This window comes from Ursus maritimus, unplaced genomic scaffold (assembly GCF_017311325.1).
Source record: "Ursus maritimus isolate PB19 unplaced genomic scaffold, ASM1731132v1 scaffold_6, whole genome shotgun sequence".
NCBI lineage: Eukaryota > Metazoa > Chordata > Mammalia > Carnivora > Ursidae > Ursus > Ursus maritimus.
In genome coordinates, this window is record NW_024426774.1 from 42,294,743 (window position 1) to 42,319,036 (window position 24,294).

Genomic DNA, 24,294 nt, shown 5'->3' on the forward strand with positions numbered 1-24,294 from the left:
CTATGCACCCAACATTGGAACACCTAAATACATAAGGCAGATATTAACAGACATAAACAATAACTGTAGCGGATGTGAACACTCTAGTTACATCAATGGATAGATCATCCAGGAAGAAAATCAATAAGGAAGCAGTGTCTTTGACACACCACACCAGTTTAATTTTACAGATATGTACAGAACATTCCATCCAAAAATAATACACATTGTTCTCAAGTACACATGGAACACTCTCCAGGATAGATCACATATTATTCCCCAAAACAAGTATCAATAAATTCAAGAAGACTGAAGTCCTAGCCTGCATCTTTTACAAGAAAAATTGAAAAAACAGAAATGTGGAGGCTAAACAACATGGTACTAACAACCAACATATTGACAAATTTATTAAATATGAAAGAAAAAATAGATGGAGAAAAATGAAAACAGGCCAGAGTCATTGGGACACAGCAAAAGCAGTTCAAAGAGGAAATTTATAGCAATGCAGGACTACCTTGAGGAACAAGAGCAATCTCATAGAACAAAGACCAAACTTGGAAGGAAATAATAAGGGTGACTGGGTGCCTCAGTCGGTTAAGCGTCTAAGGACCTTCTGCTCCGGTCATGATCCCGGGATCGAGCCCCACATCAGGCTCCCTGCTCAGGGGGGATCCTGCTTCTCCCTCTTCCTTTGCTGCTCCCTCTGCTTGTGCCCTCTCTCTCTCTCAAATAAATATATATTTAAAAAAAGGAAGAAAGGATATAAGAAAGATCAGAGCAGAAATAGAGACCAAAAAAAACCCAAAAGATCAATGGAATCAAGAGCTAGTTCTTTGATAAACATGTAGACAGTCTCATCCAGCAAAAAAAGAGAGGACCCAAATAAGATCAGAAATGAAAGCGAAGTACCAACCAACACCACAGTAATACAAATGATTATAAAAGACTACTACAAAAAAATTATATGCCAACAAATTGGACAACACAGAAGAAATGGATAAATTCCTAGATACATATAATCTTCCAAAATTGAGCCAGGAGGAAAGAGATAATCTGAACAGTAATAAAATTGGATTGGCAATCAAAAAATTCCTATTAAGCAAAAGTCCAGGAACAGATGGATTTACAGATGAATTCTACCAAAAATTTAAGGTATTATTACATATTCCCAAAAAAGAGAAGAGGAAGGAAAGCTTCCAAACAAGGTCAGCATTTCCTAATACCAAAACCAGACAAAGACACAACAAAACAATAACAAAAAACTACAGGATGATGACCATAGATGCAAAAATCCTCAATAAAATGTTAGTAAACTGCATTTAATAATGCATTAAAAAGATCATTCACCACCATCAAATTGGATTTATGCGAGAGAAGCAAGGATGGTTTAATATTCACAGATCAATGAGCCTGATAACACATCAACACAATAAAACACTTGACAAAATTCAACATCCACTCATGATAAAAGCTCTCAAAAAGTGGGTTTAGTGGGAACATACCTGAACATAATAAATGACATATATCACAAACTCACAACTAACATCATACTCAATGGTGAAAAACCGAGAGCTTTTCATCTGCAATCAGGAACACAACAAGGATGTCCACTCTTGCCACTTTTATTCAGCATAATACTGGAAGTCCTAGCCACAACAATCAGATAAGTAATTTAAAAAAAATTGGCAAGGAAGAAGTAAAACTGTCACTATTACAGACGTACTGTTGATGGTATTATATGTAGAAAACACTGAAGATTTCAGCAAAAAAACTATTAGAATAAATGACTTCAGTAAAGTCACAGGATACAAAAGTCGAGAAATCCGTTGCATTTCTATACACTAATAAAGAGAAGAGAATTAAGAAAACAGTTGCATTTATAATTATACCAAAAAGAAATAAACCTAACCAAGGGGGTGAAAGACCTGTACACTGAAAACTATAAAACAGGGGTGAAAGAAATTGAAGAGGACACATACAAATGCAAAGCTATATCATGCTCATGCATCAGAAGAATATTGTTAAAATGTCCCTACTACCCAAAATGTTCATACTACCCAAGGCAATCTACAGATTCAATGTAATACTTACATTAGCATTGTCACAGAACTAGAATAAATAATTTTAAAATTTGTGTGGAATCACAAAAGACCCTGAACAGCCAAAGCAGTATTGAGAAAGAACAAAACTAGAGGTACCAAAATTCCAGACTTCAAGGATTACTACAAAGCTTTAGGAATCAAAACAGTATGATACTGACATAATAATAGACACGCAGACCAATGGAAAAGAATAGAGAGTCCAGAAATAAACCCACACTTACATGGTCAATTAATGACAAAGGAGACAAGAATATATTAGGAAACATATCGGGGAATATATTGGGGAAAAGATGATCTCAATAAATGGTACTGGGAAAACTGGACAGATATATACAAAAAGAATGTAACTGGGCCACTTTCTTACACCATACAGAAAAATAAACTCAAAATGGATTAAGGGACTAAATGTGAGACATGAAGCCATAAAAAGCATAGAAATATAAGGGGTAATCTCTTTGACATCGCCTTAGCAACATTTTTCTAGATAGGTCTCCTCAGGCAAAAGAAACAAAAGCAAAATTAAACTATTGAGACTACACCAAAATAGAAAACTTTTGCACAGCAAAAGAAACCATCAAAAAAAAAAAAAGGTAACTTACTGAATGAGAGAATTTGCAAATATAGATTTTCAATATTAACCCCTTATCAGATATATTAAAGAACTTATACAAGTCCACACCAAAAAAACAAAAACATTGATTTAAAAATGGGCAGAGGACCTAAACAGACATTTTTCCACAGAAGACATACCGATGGCCAACAGACATGAAAAGATGTTCAATGTCACTTATTAGGGAAATGCAAATCAAAACCACAATGAGATATTAGCTTACGCATGTCAAAATAGCTCAAATCAAAGAGACAAGAAATAACAAGTATTAGCAAGGATGTTGGAGAAAAGGGAAACTTCACGTACTGTTGATGGAAATGTAAATCAGTGCGGCCAATTTGGAAACAGCATGGAGATTCCTCAAAAAATATACAAATATGATTTGATATTTCTACTATAGGGCATTTATCCCCCCCAAAAAAACACCCCCGAAACACTAATTCATACGTTTATCACAGCATTATTTACAACAGACCTAAGATATGGAAGCAACCAGAGTGTCCATGGATTAATGGATTAAGATGATATATATACATACAATGGAATATTAGTCATAACAATGGATGGGATTTTGCATTTGCAACAACATCCACAGAGCTAGAGAGCATTAGGTGAAGTGAAATTAGTTGGAGGACAAACACGATATGACTTCACTTACAAATGAATACATAAAAAAAGTAGGAGCAGACCCAAAAATACAGAGAAAAATCTGGTATTTTCCAGAGGGGCATAGTTAGGAGGAAGGATGGGTGAAATGGGTGAAGGGGGGGGTGGGAGGTACAGGCTTCTAGTTATGGAGTGAATAAGTCATTGGGATGAATGGTACAGCATAGGGAATATAGTCAGTGATATGATAATACCATTTTTGTATGGTGATAGATGGTGGCTATACTTGTAATAAGCATAGTATAACAGAGTTGTCCAATCACTATGTTGTACCCCTGAAACTAATGTAACAGTACGCATCAATTATTCATCAATTGAAATAAATAAATCAATTTTAAAAAACAGATTAAACACACTTACCATACCAACTATGGGCCTTCTAAACCATGCCCTCCCATAAAAGGCTGTGTTTTAAGAACAGTATATTAATATCACTTCTCTCTCATTATCATAATTTCTCCTCACATAATTCATAAAGGATGATAAATATAATGCAGAAAACTGTTAGACACATATGTAACTGGATAAAATAATTCACTATACAACCTAAAATTAACTCTTCTTTCATTAGAGAAATGAGAATTACAAGAAGAAGAAATGGATATCATTATTCAAGAGCTCATAAAAGGTCTTCAGTATAATGCGTAGTAAAACCAGTAATTTTAATTAAACTAGTTTTAAATTTGAGCAGTTATTCCCTAGCTTTTTATAATTGAATACATTTTTCTGCCTACTCTGAAGCATTTTTTGAGTAGACATAGAGCAATACCCTCCAAATCTTTTTCTTTCTTCCTGGTCACTTATTTTCCCATTGTGAGATGTAAACCCACTACAATTTTATCACATATTCAAATAATTTCCAACACTGTCACAGATTTAGGTAGAGGTTTCCTATCTTTAGTTCAGAACACAACTCAGTTAGTTGTAACAATTAAATCTTTAACTTTCACCTAGATACCACTTCGGGTTCTTGCAAGAGTTGTTACTTTCACAAAGATGATTCGTGACATTTAGAGAATGATCTAAGCTGATCTGCAGTTTTCTTATTGACTCTTCCCAACATTCCGAGATAGCAAGGGCTCTATGATTAACTCCACCTCTCCCTAAAACCTGCTCCTCCTATAGTCATTGGCAACACAGTTTTTCCACCTGTTGAGGTTAAAAACCCAGAATCTTACGTTCCATATCTTATTCTCTTAGATCTAGCCTCCAATCTGCCATCATATCTTGGCAACAGCATTTTTGAAATCTATCCTTTTGACCTCACCTACTCTACTGTTACCACAAGGCCCAGTCATCAGGATCTCTTGCTGCATTGTTGCAGTATCTTCCTCTAACTAACTTTCTTGCTTCTCATTCCCTTTCACTTCTTTGGTCGTGTGTGTGTGTGTGCATGCACAGTTTGCCAACATAGAGGAGCACATCATCAGTTTTTGCTGTAGTGTTCAACGATTCACTAGTTGAGTATAACACCCAGTGCTCATCACAACACGTGCTGCTTGGACTATTCTTAAACAGAAGCCAGAATGATCCTATTAAATGAACTCAAATAATGTCCCTTTTCTTCTTAACACTGTCCTGCAGTCCCCCATTTCAATACGGGTAGAATCCACAGCTAGTAAAGTGGTCTTCAAGGTCATATAATCCTATCCCCAATTGTTCTGATTTTTCCTTTGTTCACTCCACTCCTAAATACTGATCCCTTGCCCGTTGCTTAGACAGACCAGTCATGCCCACACTTGATATTGTCTCTGCCTAAATGCTCTTCCCACAGACACTACAAGGCTTGGTCCCTCATCTCCATCAGATCTTTGATGAAATACCTACATCTTACTGAAAACTTTCCTTTTCAAATTGCATCTCCATTCCCACCCTATTCTCTTACTTTGCTATTCTTTCCCTGTTTTATTATTTTTTCATATAGTCATCACCATCTAACAAATATTTTCTTCTGGGTTTGCTATCCCCCACCCCATGCTACATCCCAGACACCTGCAACTGTGTCTGCCAAATGGGTATTCCCTAAATATTCGCTAAATATTATTGAATAATTGCAACTTTACAGATGAGGAAATAAGAGATGACAAAGCTTGTCGTAAGACAAACTAGGGCACAGTGTCTATTATAGTACAGCCAACTCTCCATACCTTCCACTTATTCATTCTTCCATGGAAGAGTACCCAAATAATGATATTGGCAGGAGAGTGGAATTTAGGGACATAATGGACCTTAGCTAAACTGCTACACAAATCTTAAGACCTCTTCCTCTTACTGTGCTTCACTGGTACAATCAGGATCATCCTTTGCTCAGAAAACATCCACAATCTAATTCTTTGTGTTTATTGCTTTCTGTGTGCAAAGTACTGAGTTTTCATTAAAGATCATCTCCCTCATTAATAGTACCAGCATCTGTGAGGCATGACTTGTGTTTGGTACATATAACCCTGGTGTTTTAATACATAATCTCTAAGCCACAAAAAAATATGAATGTATATGGTACAAACCACCATCCATTATGTATGAGGAAACAAATACAGAAAATTATTTTGTGACCTTGGGTTCACAAAATTCATATCTGATAGAAACGGGCTTCAGTCCATGTGACATACAACATCCAGTCTTCTTTGACCAGGTGAATCTACCATAGTGTGTTCCTGCTCTGAACTCTGTTCCTGGCTATTGGTGACATCATAGGGCTAAGCATGAGTTATGATGTGTTCTAATTATTTTCAAGTGTGAGTCATGTGACCAAGCAGTAATGAGGTGAATTTCCCTAAGCCAAAAAGGGAAAAAAAAAAATCACACTAACTTCGAATCTTGCAATTATGATTCACATGAGATATGAACTAGGCAAGAAGCAGGGACATCATCCAGTTACTCATTTTCTTGCCAGCTTCTAAAGTCATCTACATGTTCAAAGAAAACTTGATTAAATACAACCTATAATTCTCCTTTCCCCTAGCCACCATATATACCACTTGCTATTTATTCATAGAATATGAAAAGACTTTATTCAAAAGTTCTACAACTTAGCTTTTTACTTCACCATATCATGAGTACTGATATGATGTCCGTCTGACTGATACAAATTTTAAGAACCTAATATGTGTTAGTTGCTACCATCATCTACACCACCTGACACACACTATTTCCTGTTATCTCCTGCTCAACAACTAGTTCAACTACTAGAAGCAGCAACATCTTACGTTGCAAAAAGCACAAGACTGCCCATCAGAGAAACTGGCTCCAACCTTGCCTGTGCCAACCACTGACTGTCAAAGTTTTGGACACTACAGTAACCTCTCTGAGCTTCTATTTCTTCAGCTATAGAGATATAATACTTTCGCCTGTCATTGAGGTCCAAGTGAGAAAATAAACTTACAACACTTTTTTAAATTTTAAAAAATGTCAGTATAAAGTATTACTAATAACATGATACCTTTTGGGAATCCTTTTAGAGTATTTATCATAAGTTATTGGATCACCTGGGTAACTTAGGCCTAAGGAACTCTGCACAGGTAAAAGTATTTTAATAAATGCCCACGGTAGTGTGAGAGCATCATAAGCCCAAGGGAGACAAGAACAAAGTACTTCCAAAAGGAGGTAAGCTTTCTTCTTCCACCTGACAGTGGACATTGCTAGGGATAAAGCATGGCTGGGGCAGTCTAGTTAAAATTCCACTTTTCCCATGTGTGGGGAATGGTCAGGGAATAGGATTCTCAAAAGAAATATAACACAGGGACCTTCTGTTTGGGATCCAAAAACTGGCTGTGGAATGCAGTCCAAAAAGATATACAGATTAGCCAAAAAATAAAGGTAAACTATTCTTGCAATAGGACGGCTAACTCATTCCTAGAGCCGTCCTTAGTGATTCCAGCTCAATTTTGGTTACATTCCTTGCTAGCATCAGATAGTTAGTTACTTATTTGCTACTTTGTCTTCAAAAGCTTTGTATTATGTGTGAAAGTATTATCTCCAGAGCTAGGCTTCTGGATATATATAAACAAGTACTTCCTGGCCCTTTACTGGTCATGTCCTCCACAGAGCTAGTACTACATAAGCCGTATTGGGATTTGGTATACATATCCCAGTGTTTAGTCAGTTGAATGACAGATTCGTAGTTCAGGCTGCCTCTTAAATTGACCTATAAAAGGCCAGCCTACTGATAAAAGTTGATTGATAACTTCTGTTTACTGGGTTAATATACTCTGGATATTTTCCAGATTCAATACATATTGAGCATCCAAACCAATTAGATCTTTCCTGTATGTTACACCACTTAATCCTCACGCACACAAAAAGATTTTTATTACTTTATTCCCACTACCTAATAGATGAGGGAACTGAGGCTTAAATGCTAGCTAATAAGACAGTTACCGGAAATACAAGGGCGTGACTTCTGCTCCCGGTGGATTTAGGAATATACTACAGCTCCAACGGCTTTCGAATAAGAATAAAAGCCATTTAAAGTAGTTCCCCTGAGAAGCCGGGATGCTTCCCCTTACATACGCCTGCCAGGGAGTGGCCTGCTTTGGAACCTTATCATCTGTTTCTCCTGGAATGACTGTACTTTAGGGGAAATGCAGCAAAAGCACCAGAGGGTTCCCCTTCAATCTAAAACTGGAAATATGATTTGGTTAAAAAAGAACGTCTATGGATGGACAACATATTGTATGTTTCCTTGCAAAAGAGGTTGAACTATGCAAGAAACTTTCAAAAACCACAGATTAAAGAACAAAGCATCCTCAAAAGACTGGAAATGCATAACAGTATTGCCAAAAATCACAGAAAAATATTAGTGGTTCCTTTGAAAGAAAGCTTCAAATCTATGAAATTGGAAAACTTCTCGGAAAAAAAAGGACTCCACAAACTTTCACGAAAATGACAACTTTTAACCACTGAACAAAGATAAACATTAAAGGGTTAGAGAGAGTCTGATACAGTATCTTGCCCCTACCAAAAACCATACTTAATATTAAGATGAAAGCTTCCTCAAGGCACAATCCCTATCTTAGAGTCCCTGTGAATCTAGCCTTTGACAAAGTTAAATCACCTCCATATTTATTATAAGATGTAAAGGCTACCTCATTATTTCTTTACCTGATAGACTAAAAACTGCCAAGGCAAATTCTTCAAATGCACCACAGCTACACCTTTGAAAGAAGGAGTGATCTCTGTTATATCTGGAGTCGCCACCTATTAGAGCTCTCCAAACTTCTTTTAAAAAAATTAATGCTAAGCTATGAAACAGTTTCTACCTACAACTTGCTTGGTTTCAAGGGCTCACCCGCTAATTTCAGCATTGCCAGATTTACTCATTATAAATATTACCTCAAAAACACCTGCATAAGTCATATGAATTTCAAGACCATTGGCCTGATGCACATCTTAATACTATTTTGTTAAGGAAAAAATATAAACTATTGCTTTTTTTCATATTTTAAAAAATGCACTTGTTATAAGGATTAAAATATATATATAAAGAATGGCTAAATATATAATGATATGTGAAAAGGATTTGTTAAAAAAGTGCTGTAAAAACAACTGAATTATTTTAACCTCAAGACCCTTGTTTATAAAAAGCAAAAAACTGAAGAAATTTTGCCTTGTTTAAAATTTCTTTCGAGCAACATTCTCATCAAAGCCCTTAATTGCCTTTCATAATAGAAATGCCTGCATCTCTAAGACAGGAAGGTTTGGGGTAAACAAAAAGAGAGGTGGATAGAGACCTTTAAAACGTGTATGAAGGCTATGGCCTGAGGAGGATTGTGATGGATTCTCAGGAATCTTATCTCTAGGAAAGTGCATATCCACACCCTGCTGCCATGCTGGGAATGGGCATTTGGCAGATGAGGCTGGACCATGTTATCGGTCATCTTCTACCCTTCCAGAAAGGAAGAAATAAAAGACTCCATTTCAAATAGTATGTACACTCTAGGTGAAAGGTCAAGATCAACTATATCTAGAGTTCTCATCCAGGGGCAATTGTCCCTGTACCCCAGGATACATTTGGCAAGGTCTGGAGACATTTGATCGTCACTATTGGAGAAGGAAAGTTGCTACAAGCATCTATAGAGGAGATGCCAGAGATGTTGCTGAATATCCTGCAATGGACAACTGCAACCAGCTCTCCACAGCTGGGAATTAGCCAGGCTAGGCTAGACTAAAACAGCTAATGCAGCAAGCCAAAAAGGGTTTTCTAGGCAAGGGTCCAAACAGACGTCAAGTACCGGAAATGTTTCACCATAGCTCATAAGGATCTCTTCCCTCCACTTCCTAGACCAGTATTTTTCAAGGTGTGATCCGTGAGTCCTCTGCATCAGAAACATTTAGGAATAGAATTACATGTTCCTGATCTCAGATGTGGTATCAGAACTGTGGAGGTAGAGCCCAGAATTCTCAGAAAATTTTTATTTGCTTCCCATGTGATTCTTCTATAGATTGTAACGTAAGACTCACTACTTCATTTCTCTTTAAGGTCATTCCCTTCTGTACTGTGAATTATCACCTCTCTGTGAGTGATTTCTCCAGGACTCCCAATGACAAACTAATGGAATCTCAATGAGGGTACAGACCTTGGCTGGTTATTCACTACTGTACATCCAGCTGTTAACTGGAGTAGACATGATGAAATAAAACAGGTAGCACCTACATCATCAAAAAGAATATCATCTTTTGGCAGAGACAAGATAAGGAAAAATTAAGTTAGCTACCTATTTATTCAGTACTTCTCCATTCTGTACGCCGCGCTAAATGTGTGACACACATCAACGTATTTAACCCTAACAACAGCACACTGAAGTAGATACTAATATCATTCTCACTTTGCAACTAAGAAAAATGGGGCTCAGTGAAGTCAAATAACTTGCCCAAGATCACAAAGCAATGGTGGAAGTCAGAATTCTATGTGTTCCATTTAATGGAGGGTATACATGGGCAAGAACGACCACTCCATGCCTAACTCTCCCATTTTTTCAGGTTCCTCGTATGATGTAAACAGAAACTGTTGGGGTAGGGGGACAGATGTTCCTGGGAAGTCCCCCTGAAGGGTGCTAACACAGCTTGGAAGCACACCATTTTGCCCTTACATTTATTTTCTTCTTCCTGTATGGAAAACAGGAGCACAAGCAGTCATCTTGGACCGAAAGATGCACTTGAGAGTAGAAGCCTCACACTAAGTAGAGCAGACCATAAATCAGAGGTACTCTGAGTCCCTGATGATTCTGAGCTGCCTATATTGGCCCTGAACCACATATAGACTTAGTCTATGTGACAGAGAAATAACTCTCTCTTTGGAGGTTTTATCATATGAAGCTGAATCTATATCTAATTAAAACATGTGAAAGACTGTACAGATTGTTAATACTATTATTGGGCGTTAATAATTTAAGATAGTTAATTAAAACACAATATTTCACATCTAGATATAATTAACATTTTAATGTATCATAACCTTTATGTGGGAAAGCAAATGAAATGAAATCTGTCACTGAGGCCCTTACTCTCAAATTCCTTTTTTAAAATACATTATTAATTTAATTCAGCTATTCTGTAAGAAATTTTGTATGTTTCTATGCCATAATCTTAAAGAACGGTCTATGTGATGTACTAGAAAATTTAACAAAGTTACAAAGGAATTAAGTAAGCTAGAAAAAAAAATCAGGAAGCTGATTTATTAAGCACACATTATGTGCTTATTGCGCAAGGAAACAGGGAAAAAGTCAACATTCAGACACATTCCCCACCCTTATGGAGTTTGCAGAGAAGTTGGGAGAGATATAATTAGATAAGTTCTTACATTGCAGAGTCCTACTAGGAATAACAGAACACATCATGCTGTGGGAGAATGTCAAGGGAGGCTTCTTGGAAAGCACTATAGTATGTCAGCCACTAACTTTGTGACCTCCAGGAAGTTACTTCAATTCTCTGAAATTCATTTTCCTAATGTCTTTAATGGGGATGACAGTGTTTCCTCCAAAGGATAACTGTTAAAAACATTGCATACTGCACTTAAAATACTTAGCACAGCGCCTGGGACATACTGAGCCCTCACTGCATCTTAGCTAGTATAATAATGTCATTTACTACAGGCGGTTGTCCTATTGTCCCTCTAAATGTATTGCTATTCTAATTTATAAAGCAAAAACAAAAGCTCAGAGATTAGGAATGTTGCCTAATATCACCCAAATTGTAAAAGAGTTAGTTTCCAACTTCACATCTAACAGCAACACATTGCTTATAATTTTACCATCTACCTTAAGAGAACACAGTGTACTCTACCATATTTTTCACATATCTGACATCAAAACCATGTGGCTGTTACTGTTCTAAGCTTGACTTTTATTCATGTAAAATGGAAGGCCTTATTCAGGTAAATAATTTTGCCTGGCACATCTTCTAAGAACCACTCAAGATTATGTTTGCCTGGGTTGGTGTGATACGGGCAGTAACAGAGCTACACATCCTTAGTAAAAAAATACCTAAGAATTTTTTAAAAAAAGATCTTTAGGTCACCGTGCCAAAATCAATTTGCCCAATCAATGGCAGGCACTGGCATTCTACCAGTCAACTGCTTCTAGTATGTGACAGGATCACCATCTCTGCCACAGCAATCACTGCAATTATATGCACAGAGGTGAGTATGGGGAGAAAAGCAAGGTTCCCTATCACTGCTTGACTTCTAAACAAAGTTCTCAAAAAACAAATACAAGAGATTCTGGCAATCTGAAACAGGAGAACTGCGTGCAAAACAGTTAGTTAGAGGGTTGAATCCAAAATGGACTTTCCTTGCTGTGATCTGAGGGCTACCTTCTTCCAGATCAGGGTTCATTCTCATGTCTTAGTCAAATGTAAAATAACTCTCTAGTGCCTTTCTCTTCTGGCATCTTTGAACACTTGTGTAACTTTTACATAGACTGATGGGTAGAAGATAATAGTTGTTGTCCATGAAGAAAAGGAGAGGAAAAAAGTCACTTCCAAATGATTGTTGATGTAGACATATAGTTAGATAATTCATATTTTTCAACATAGACCATCTAGATCAGGCTCTATATTGGCATGAATGTTTGATTTTTCCAGTCATGATGGTAATGCTAATATATACATTTATTTCTCTTTCAAAAAGTTCCCCTAATTAAAATGTAAAAGTAGCCAAATAGTTCTACCAAAAATACACCCAGGAATAAATACTGCTCTGGACTGTTGGAAAACAACTTAGTCCTGAACTTCATTAACTCCTTGTATTGGAGCATAAAAATTAAAGATGCAAGACGGTCCCTTAAATGTTTGTAGTCTCATGCCTTTCCTTCAAGGAGATGTTAATAACATCACTTGGCAATTCTTTACACTTAATAATCACCATTCTTATAAAGGTTTTTATGCTTAGTCAAAATTTAAGCCAATTTTCTCAAGAACGTTCTTATATTACCTTTAAATCCCATTTTTCCCAAGCCTTTTATTCTTAATATTTAATTCTTTTTTTTCCTGAAGCTTTTTCCAAGAACACAGAAACATAATGAGTCAGTTTTGTTGCCTTGTGGAGATTCTAAAGCCTGGGGTTAGGATGGGGTAGTGAGTTACAGATTTTAAGAACGTACTCTCCACAATCCTGATTTTAACAGGTCTGCATTTTAGCCACAGTTCTGCATTTTAGCCACAGTCTCCTCCCACCACTTGATGGGTTTGGCATGCAGATGATCCTTCGATCATTTTGAGAAACACTCATTAAAATCAGAATGGGTCAGAAAAATTTCTTTAATATCCAGACCCCACTTTTTACTTGTCAAACTTCCAACTCCACTTTTTACTTTTCTCCATCTTTCCACGCATCTCTGACATTTTCAGGTCCAACCAGCACAGTACACATCTACACCTCAAAATTATGGGCATTCTGTTCCTCTCCTGAGCTAATCCTTTCTCTCCTCTTCTACCTGGAAAACTCTCATCTACTTATTCATGAAGGTTTAAAAAAATATCACCCCCTTTATGAAGTTTCCCCTTCCCCCTTCTCTTCATGTTTCTGTTACAGTGATTATTATAACTTATAATTACTGTTATAGTTATTGATTATGGGTCTGTTTTCCATGCTAATTCCATGTCCATTCAGAGGACAGTGAATATCACATATTATTTACCCAACAAACACTTGTTGAATTATAATCTGATACTAGAGTCACCCCTAGAGGTGCCAGCATTTGTCATTGTTCTTTGGAGACAGACATGATTCTAATATCTCTAACTTCCTTTAATAATTTATACTGTTTGACAAAATTTTATCTAAGTTCTACTTGAACTTTTTTGGGAAAAATTATTTCTAAGAGAACACAGACTGATCATGCTATTTCATCATTCCCATATATACAAATTTTGCTTTTTGAAAGTGATTTCCTGAGATGGTATATTCTACAAATTAATATTTATGTCATGATAGGAAATTAAGAAACATTTTACTGGATGATGTAAACTAAGTCTTTAGAATCTGGGATTCTAACGGTGAAAAAGCAGTTCGACTCATGGAATTCCAGTCTATTAGAAAAGCCAAAGTAATAACTTAGAAGGAATATGGATGGCAAGAAATACAACAAATAGTGCTGTCTAAGTGATGCAAAGTATATACTGCAAATCATCTATGAACCTACAGCACCAAAGCAGCTTTCAATCATAAGTGTGCTTTGTTGTCAATGTGGGCAAATCATGCCCAAATGAATACCCTCTTCCCAAGTGCACTGGGGAAGGAGACTTACATAATCATGTGAGCTTTTAGTGTTTAAACCTTCTCAACATTGGCTGTTTGAGAGCAAAGTCTGACATTATTCCTACTCAGTACACAAAGAACCTTCCATTTGCTTTGGAAAATTGTCCTGCTTACATGGATTCTCTAGCTTATGTACATTTCTTCACGGTCATCAATATTTCTAAATATGTCAGTGGTAACATAATCCCTTTCCACTTTTGTCAGAAAATCAGAATGTCTCACAGCTAGAGTCTCCTGTCCCTAATTCCTTCCCTTTATTTCTCTTCTGCTGTTGTGGCTGCAAGTGATGATATGACCTTTTGTATGACTGAGAAAATGGCTGCCTGATTACATCTTAATAAATAATCTTTGAATTTCACTCACTTGCAGCAGGCTCCTCAACTCTTGTAAACAGGAATATCATCTATTGTAGTCAGCAAATGATTAAAGGGAAGGGCTCAGGAAAGGTATGGGGCTGGATTATATGCAAATATTTTGATGTGTGGCTTTGACACATGGCGTATCTAAACACAAGAGCTCCTCTGCAAGATTTACAGTTCCATGATCTTGATGACCTGAAATGCTCCCCTGCTCTCCTTATGTGCAATGACACAAATTTAAACCACTGTATTCCAAGTGAGCTGAAGCTCTCAGATTCTCAAAAAGCCTTCCCAGAGCAATCCAATGTACCCAACACCACAGGGATATATCTCAGTTCTTAGACATGTACTGTCTTCACCCTTAAGTTGACACCTGGCATGTGTCTAGACACCCAAAAAGGTTGCATACTCCCCAAGAGCAGGAGCGAGGCCCTATATGTGTTCTATTCCCTGTAACACATACCTTAATACCCACCAAGTCCCTATTTATCAACTCTTACCAACACCACAAAAGAATTCCTATAATACTGCAAAGTAGTTTTTAATTTTTCATTCCCAGTGATATCCAGATCCATCCATTACCTAGTAGTTAAGGATTTCTTTTAATCTCAAAATATTAGAACAACAAAATTACAGAGTTAAAAAAGCAAATCAATCTTCCAAATCAACACGCAGCTAACTATCACAGGTTTGATACTGTCCATTTAAAAGAACAGAGCCCACTTGTTAACCAAATAATACTACATCAAATACAGGGTACATTCTAAAACCTACTTTGGACTGAAATTTTCTTTCCAGTCTATAGAATGCTATGTCTCATACAAAAACAACGCCTCATCAACTATTCAGTCTTTTTCCCATAAACAATTTCTTAAAAAATATATTATAAAACCATACAATTTCAGAGCAGGGTACCTTAGGATTTCTCTTGTATATCATCAATCACCATTTTACAATGAGAAAACTGAGGCCCAAGAGATCTAATTTTCTTTCAGTTACCTAATTAGTCAATGACAGAAATGGAACTACTATTACCAATGTGGAGACCCCAAATTAATTCAACTTCTATTACACTTCATGGTTTTATTTATAGCACAATATAGAGTACTTTTAAATTAGAATTTTAATACATACAAATGAATTAAAAAAATGAACGCCACTATAAATGAAACATGCACATGAAGATAAACAAGTGCATGCACAATGCATTCCATGATAGACTCTCTGAATCTGCACAAGTGCACAACACAGCTGTTCTTAACTCACGAAGTTAAAGATGATTGTATTCCAAGGGTTTGTAAAATATGAGCATTTCTTACCTGGCAGCTGTATGAGAGGTTGATAAAAGACATTAAACACTTGAGCTATAGTTAGACATCAGAGTTTTCAGGCACTCAAGGTTTCCTTCTATCTGGGTTTGAGGGGTCTAGAATTTTTAAAAGAAGGTAGGCCAAAGACTTGAGAGAGATCACCCAATATGTAAGACTTTGGCATTGTTACCCACATTGCAATATTAAGTCGACTATAGGTGATTTTCACCTAAGTCTTCCTATTGGCCAGTTATGGCTCTATTTTTCATTATTGTACTTGAAATCTCTACCATTACAGTCACTTCTTAAATTAGAAAGTGTAGGTGGGAAAGTCACTTCAGAACTTGCCATGCTGCTCCACCAGGTAATGAAAAGAACAGGATTAGCTCTAGCGCTTTTGAGCTCATAAGAATGGGTAACTTGGCAGGGCAGGAGGGAGAGAGGTTTCCACAAGTAATAGAAAAGCTAATGATTAGAAAGGACTCTTCCTTTCAAACTGCCTCTGATTTTCCAACACCAGTATCCACACATAGTTAGTTAAATAGGAATGCACACTTTGAAGAAAATGAATGATATTTTCTTAACATATTTCCTAATACCCATGATCCACACCAAGAAGCTTGTTTTCCTACCCTATGAAAACTAACAGGGCCTCACATTCTGATGGTCAAACCCTTTTAAAAACACCCACCCTGATGGTTCAACATCCTTTAAAGATTTAACCACCTCCATGAACTTCCTTTGCCCTTTTATATAAAAGCTGACATCTTGACAGTTTTAATAGGTACCCTGGAGAGAATAAGGAAAGTGGAGGAAAAATGCTCACTCCAGTAGATTTTTTCTTTCTAAATACTAAGGCATACAAAAGAATTAATCAGTATTATAGAAACCCAAATGAAACAAAGAACAGTGACATCTCACAGCTCTTAACTACGAAGAAATCCTACAAAACAGCATCAGTGTTATGACATACAACATCAACAAAAAAGTTAGCATATTTGGTTGCGACATTTTGAAATGGCTGCACCCTTAATCTTGCAAGAGTGGTGACTCCTTTGTTTTAAATATTTTTTTCTTTACGTTAGAATGTTTTCATTTGTTTACATCAAAACCAAGTTTATTAATTCTTTATGTATCAGTTTCTTCACAATTTTACCCCACAGTTTTAAAAGAGCAGACTGATTCTCTGGGCCAACATCAGTAAAGGATATTTTGTGACCCTGTAATCTTTCTAATGAAGAAGAACACATTCTCTTAACTAGCCTTCCTTAAAGAAGCTCATCAAAGGACTACAGAATGGGTTCATTCCACATATGCAATGACTTTCAGTCCCAATGGGAAGAAAGACTAAGAAATAAAGGAATGAAATACCATTTCTACATCTCAAGTTCAGATCATGCTTGAAGAATATATCTGTGCTCTGGAATTCTCAAATCATACAAAGAATAAATAAGTAGATCCTTTGCCCAAAGTTGGTTAATAGTAAGTAAAGAAGACTTTGAATGGTCACATCTTTACTTCTTTGAATCCCCATACACCTGCTTTCAAAATTAATGTTTACAATGAGACAGATTACATTAGAAAGCAAAGTTACTCACCATGGAGGAATCACTGCTTCCACTCCCGATCGGAGCTCCCTCAGCACAGGTTGGGAGGTGGGTAGAAAGTTGACTAGCCCTGCCCCCATCTATGACATCACAATCTACCTCATAAAAGGTAGTGAAAGTGCTCTGAACTCCTGTCTGATTTCCGAGAGATACAGAAAAGAGTGAGTGAGAGAGAGAGCAAGAGAAAAAAAAAAAAAACGTACCCTATTGGGAAGGGATTAGGGAAGTGGAAGAGGGAGTGGGTCATTGGGAGAAAGAGGCATATGAAGGAATTAGGTGCTGAAAGAGATATGGGTGGGCATCAGTGATATTAAGCAGCCCGGCCATATGAAATCCTCATTGGCTCTCTTGAACAGATAAATGGACCATCTGGGAGAAGCAGAATGAAGAAGCACCCTGCCTTGTCAGGCATTGTCAGGGACAATCATAGTGGGGTTCAAAGGGGATGAAACCCCTATTTAAATCTTTGAAGATCACCAAGAGAGAAAGCAAGGGCTGCAGCTCTTAAAGCCTGGAACAGTATGTGGGGAATCTCAGATGTCTTTCTTGGAAGTTCCATTGCCCTGCTGTGTGACCTTCATCAAGTTCTTGGCCTCTGCATCTCCAGCCAGTACATGGTACTAAAAGGATACTTACCTCTTTTATTGGAACCACTGAAGAACTAATGCATTCATTGTTGCTACAACTGCAACTCTTTTTACTCTTCCTTTTTGTACCCAAGGAGGGGCTGTGTGACAGGCACATTTTAAAAAGATAAGCCAATAACCAATGCCTATTTCTACTTCTTATAATGTTACCTTCAGCATAAAATATGTCAATCGTGACTAGGTTTTCTGTGTGTACTGAATATAACATATATCTAAATGGGGTTATTAAACCCCACTTTCAAAACTGGAGAAAAATCAAATGGGAAGATTTCTATAACCTTATGGTACCTACACTGCCACTGTCAGAGGTCAAGTTTAAGTGACCCAGTGATGCTAACTGACCAAACATTTGTGTCACATGCAGTAAAGCTATAAAGCTATAGTCATATAGCTTTATTTAACCTCTGAGTCCATTTGGGGGATGGGGGTGTAAAACAGACAAGATGGGAGAATAATATGGAGAACACAAAGGTCTTTTTTTTAAATGGAGATTTAGAAGTTAAAAACTATGAACTACTCAAAGTTGTTGAGTGGGTAGTATGACAAAACAAAAAAGGGTGATATTGAAGAGCAGGGAGATCCTGAAACCATCAACATAGAAGCCAGATTTTTATCTGCCTGGTGGGATATATGAGAAGTGAAACCCACTCTTTCCACAGAAAATATTTTAGTAAAAGTAACAGCTTATAATTCATGGCACCATAAATGGGTAAAGCCCAAAGCTTGTAGAAACAAGCAAATAAACCATATTATTTATTGAAAAATTTCTTTCTTATGTTTCAAGCAAATATTATTCTATTTTTAGTCCTGCCATTCTTAGCTCACTACATATGTAAGTGTATTAAATAATCACAATTTAAAAATTAAGCAAAATAGTCAGGTTAGGGAGCATTTTGAAACACAGATGCTACTAAATTCAAACTGATAATGGATTTGGCAACATTACTCCCATCCTTTACTCAAAATAAATGTTAGAGACATTTAAAGAACGTCTTTGGAGAATTAGACAATGGAAAAGAAAAAAAATCTGGCATTTATGAAGAAAAAATAGAATTTTTTATACTTGATGTTTTCTGTACTTATTATAGGAAGCAGTGATACTCTGCATGTTTCCCTGTCTGTATTATTGTATTTCTATTTTCAGTAATTCCAAATCTAAATTCAAATTCTGTATTCAACAGCTTTTTTTCTGTGAGTTTTCACAATTAATGGGTCTATGAAGCCTAATTTTCTTCCTATTTTTACTTTTTGGATCATTGACTCGTTGGCTTATCCTTGCTTTTTTATGCTTTATCATGATCCCATTTGTTTTAGAAATTAGGCATCTCCTGACTTTCCCATTATAGGGAATGTGCTATTCATTTACCATAATTTCTCAGTTTCAAAAATGATTCTTATGTATAGGAAACTTATTTGTGTCATCTCACCTTTCATACAAAATTTAAAGGTCATTATTTTAAGATTACTGATGGCAACTGTCCATTCTTCCAATAAACACCTTAAAAATTTTACTACCCAACAAAGAATGTACACATTTGCCAATGTTAAGGTATCAGAATAAAAATGGAATTAAACACTTTTTAAATGTTTGAATAAAACTAACTTATAATCTATTGATATTTCTTATTATCTACTGCTTATTTGGAAATGGAGCATGACTTCAGGAACCCAATGCAAAACTAGGCTGCATCGAAAGGATGCAGAATGGTGAACTGTGCTGACTTTTTAGGTGAATTTAGTACGATTGATTGCAATAATGTCTTTAGTTATATTAGTTAAAAAAAATTTCTTTGACACAGAATGCAATGCCAGGATCAGATAATTTACAACTCTTCTTAGGATCTAGCCTCTTGACATTTTTATGAAAACTGTCACTACAATTATGGAGTTGATGCATACTTTCTATGATATCACATAAATGGATGAGTTAGCCTTTCAAGACAAGATATGAAGTGATTGTAAGATTTCACTCAAGAGACCCCATTATTGAAGTCATGGTTATAACTTTATTGTGATCGGAGATGTAGGATTGGTTTCAAAATTTTGCTTGTTGAAAAAAATGTTATTTGACTTAGTGTAAAAGATAAAGAAAAGTTAGGTGGAATAATCTGTACATTCCAAAAGAATAATCTGGAGGTGTATCTATAAAGTAATTAATCGTGGAAGATGTGATCAGGCAGTTGGCAGGCTGACCACAATGTTATTATTGAAGAGAAACATCTCAGCAAGACAGAATCCAAATAATTCTGATAGCAACTGATTTGAACTGGGAGTTCCTAGATAAAGAGATTCTATTTTGAGTTTGTTTTATGATAGTGTCTCACATACAGAACACTGGACTTAAAAGAGTACGTGATTCTCATAAGATGATGCTGACTGGAACTTCTCCAGGAACTTCTCTAAGTTGAGAAATAGATATTCAGAAGGATATGGATGAAAGAGGTCAAGATACAGATTGTGCAGATTTGACAGAAGAGCTAGCCAGAGTTCCAGTCAAGTTCATTATCAGCAAGGCATCTGCACAGATGAAGGTATTCAGAGAAAAGCAATAAAATAAGATATGGCATTGATGATGAAAGAAAAGATTAAAGTCTAAGTTAAGTAAGCTTGCCTTCAAGAAAATTGGATTAGGATGAAATATTTGAAATATATTTATTGCCCACGAAGAAAATGACTGTTCGAGATAGAGTAAGACAATATGTTCTGAAGCAGTACAAGAAATCTGAACTAAGAAAACTACACACCGCCCATCCAGAAGTCTTTCCTATTTGTAATATACATGGGCCAGAACATGGAACATATTTCTCTCCTAAGGGCTACAATAAAAGCCATATTTTATAAATCATTTAAATTAAGCTGGAGAAAGCATTCGACAAAATAATCTGTAGGAACAGAATGCAGAAGAAAGTTAAACGCACTTTTATTTCTAGAATATAGTAAACCAAGAACAACAGTGAATACACAGAGATAGCCATCAACAGACACCCTGCTATTCTTGCTGAGAATGCTAAACAGGAAGATGAGAAACTAAATGGAAAAAAGAAAAGCCAATGGACTACACAATCTAACAAAAGCACAATGGACAGAAAAATTTATCCTCTTCATGGACATTATTTGCTATTAGAGATAAAGGACTTTGAATACCCTCACCCAACCAATATTCATCACCGTGCCTTTTAAGTAGTTGGAACACCCTAAAAATGTTCAGTGAATGAGAAAATATCCTGATGTGAACAGGAAGCATAACTCTTTGAAGCTCTGATTGCTGGTTTGTCATTAGAAATTAGGAACATAAAGAAATGCTAATCTTTTTCTAGAAAAATAGGATTGTCAAAATTTTATTAAATCTAGTACCAAACATAAAATCCTGTCTCAGTTTTGCTATGGAGTCTCTTAATTTCCTTTATTTTGAGTCATCGGAGGTAATGGAAAATTGTGCGAAATCAGTGATGAGATTCCCCAGATAATATTTAGTATGAGATTTTAATATTCATCTTCTCTTATTTATTTTTGTATTTTTGTATCAACTTATTCACATTTTAGCTTCTTTTTCTTCCAACTGCCTTCAGTCCAGGAATTCTTGAGGTATATCCATGTAGAAACAAGAAAAAAAATCACAATGGATTTAGGTAATCAATTCAAAGTAATGTATTTCTTGACTAGAGCTCACAAATCCAAGTGTACACAGGAAAACCAGAAAGCATAAACTAAATGACAGACACTGTAATAAAGGTATTCTATCCAACACTGTGGCTTCCCATAATTATTCAGTTCAATTTAAGGGAACAGTTATTATCTGGATTTGTTCTCACATATTCAAAACTAGTTAAAAATGAGGAGACTGCTCCTACGACACTACTATAGGCATTAGTTATTTAAAATATATTAACAAAGAAAGAACATCTCAGAATGAAATCAGTTATAATAGACAGTATCTCAAAATCAGAATATATCTCATGGGAAAATGTAAGAAACCAGTACTTCTTCCATAGGTTTGCCTGTGTTGCACAGATATCACAAGATATGCATAATTGGTATCCCTCATCCAGGTACCTCCCATGTGTATAATTTCCAAGTTTTCATAAAATATTACTCATCATTGGCTGCCAAACAGTGGTCTGAATATTAACTAAAGTCTAAAACGTTACTTGCTAATAGATTAAGGTATGAATTATTTGCCTTCTTTTTAATTTGAGGCTTTCAAAACTTGAATAGTTTCTAAAACCTAAAGGAATGAAAGTTCACTGACTGAAGAACAAAGTAATGGCACTGACATTTCTGAGGCAGAGACATTCTTCATAAAGCCACTAGCCACTTCTACTCTGATAAGCAGTCATGAATGCCCTCAAACCAAAATAGAAATGTCTCCGTTTACAAGCTCAGGTGATGCAATCAAATCAATCCATTGAGTAGATACAAGTTAGGTCAACCCATGTCTCCACTTAAGGTAAAAACAGTTCTTTGCTCGGTTCATGTTCCAGCTTTGCCACAAAAGAGTCTGTCTTCTTTAAAATGAGACCATTAGAATATAAAGTATTTTTTTCTATGCATAAAGCAAATTGGATAACCAACTGGTTTAATTTCATCAGTGAAAACCTGCTTTTTTTAATGAATAGCTGAATTGATAAGTTTAGGGTCACAGTCACCGAGTATGTAACTAAAGAGCTACTTTTTATAGCAGAGCAATATACCGTCCTCCTTTGCACAAGACTATTTAAATTCAGGGAGACACCTGACAGGTGTGGTACACTAGACTCAAAACTTCCTATGATGCCTGGCACTCAAGGAGATTTTCACTTTTCTTATAAAAATCCCCATTTCCCATTTCTTCCACATGCAATACCTTGAGTTTTTTAAATGTCACTTTTCTAACACTGGGAGAATGAATGTGCACTGAAAAATCACTTCAGGGTTATTTTTCCCTGAAGGTTTGCATAATTAGGGTTGTATAAAAATCAATGACCATGTACACTGATGTAAATGTAACTAAGGAAAACATAATGCAGGAATCTGAACTTAAATGGTTATAGTTTTACTATCATGACAGATTGGGAGGGTTCGGCTTTTTGGAGAAAGACTGAATTATTCAGCAACTCATCTTACTAGTAAAGTATATGCAAAGAACTATGGCCATTCTGCCAATGATAAATACTTGTTTAATTTTCTTACTGCTACAGATTATTTCCACCATCCTTCCATCCAGATTTATAATCTCAAGTTTGTTTTACTCTTACTCTCTTCAGTTGTGGACTCTCCTACTGTTCCATAGTTCAGGAAAAGTCTGTTAAACCCAAATACTTAATGGTCTCCCCTCCAGAAAATCTGGAGAAAATTATTTGGAACTGCTATTAATTTCCTGAATACATATCCTTTTTTTTCTTTTTTCTTTTTTTTCAAATGAAGCATAGAAATGCATTTCAGACCCCAAACTGAAATAGCTAGCAATTTAGATCTGTTTCCATTACTACTATACTCTGATCAGTAGAGATAATCAAGAATTGACAACAGACAGAATCGGAATATATAAAAAAAGACTCTTTCCCCAAATAAGGGTACAAGTTGTATAAAAGTACAAGGCTACACAAATAAGTACAATGCTTGTTCCAATGACTGCTTGAGCCCATTACAAAATACTGACACTATTTTTTATAGATGAAATACAGAATTTTTCAAATAAAATGCAGTTCTCATCTCAACAAATCACATTTTTAAAATATGGAATATGTGTATAAAATTAAAATCTATAATATATATTTTAAAATATATAATACATATAGCATTGCAGAAATAATTCCCATGTTTTCTTTTCTCTAAACTGTCTTGGATCAGATATGTCACAGTTGTCAACCACTAGTTCAGTTCCTGATTACTGCTTACTCAGGGGGTAAGGGACTAAATATCAAATCATGAGTATTTGTTGCATGTGTATGTTTGTGCACATGCACATATGTATCTTTGATTATATGCAACGGTCAGGTAGGACTGATTTGACCATTATCAGTTTCTAGTATTGTATGAATGGTTTTCCTTTATTACCATGAATACTCATGTTGATTTTAATTGAGTCCAATTTTTTTAATGATGTGAAACATAGGCAATAAAGACTATAACTGACTGCTTATTCTCTAGTTTCTTCTTTACCAATTCAAATCCTACCAGTATCACAAATTATATTTGCTCATCTTGTCAAGCTTCTCTCCATAACCCAATTGAGAGGGATTCAGATTTGGAAGGAAAGATTTAAATGGCAAAGAACAATAG

General features: G+C 35.9%; 1 protein-coding gene across 4 annotated transcripts in view; it reads right to left on the minus strand.

Annotated features, from left to right (window-relative positions):
* CTNNA2 (catenin alpha 2) overlaps positions 1-24,294 on the minus strand; it is a 952,920-nt gene that overhangs the window by 11,962 nt on the left and 916,664 nt on the right. For 2 of the 4 annotated variants that reach the window (XM_008700054.2, XM_040623260.1), the window contains one exon: positions 17,378-17,521. The exons of the other annotated variants lie outside the window; for them this stretch is intronic. In XM_008700054.2, coding sequence (XP_008698276.1) covers positions 17,378-17,521 — 144 coding nt within the window. The remainder of the gene's footprint in view (positions 1-17,377; positions 17,522-24,294) is intronic. 4 annotated transcript variants of the gene reach the window in all.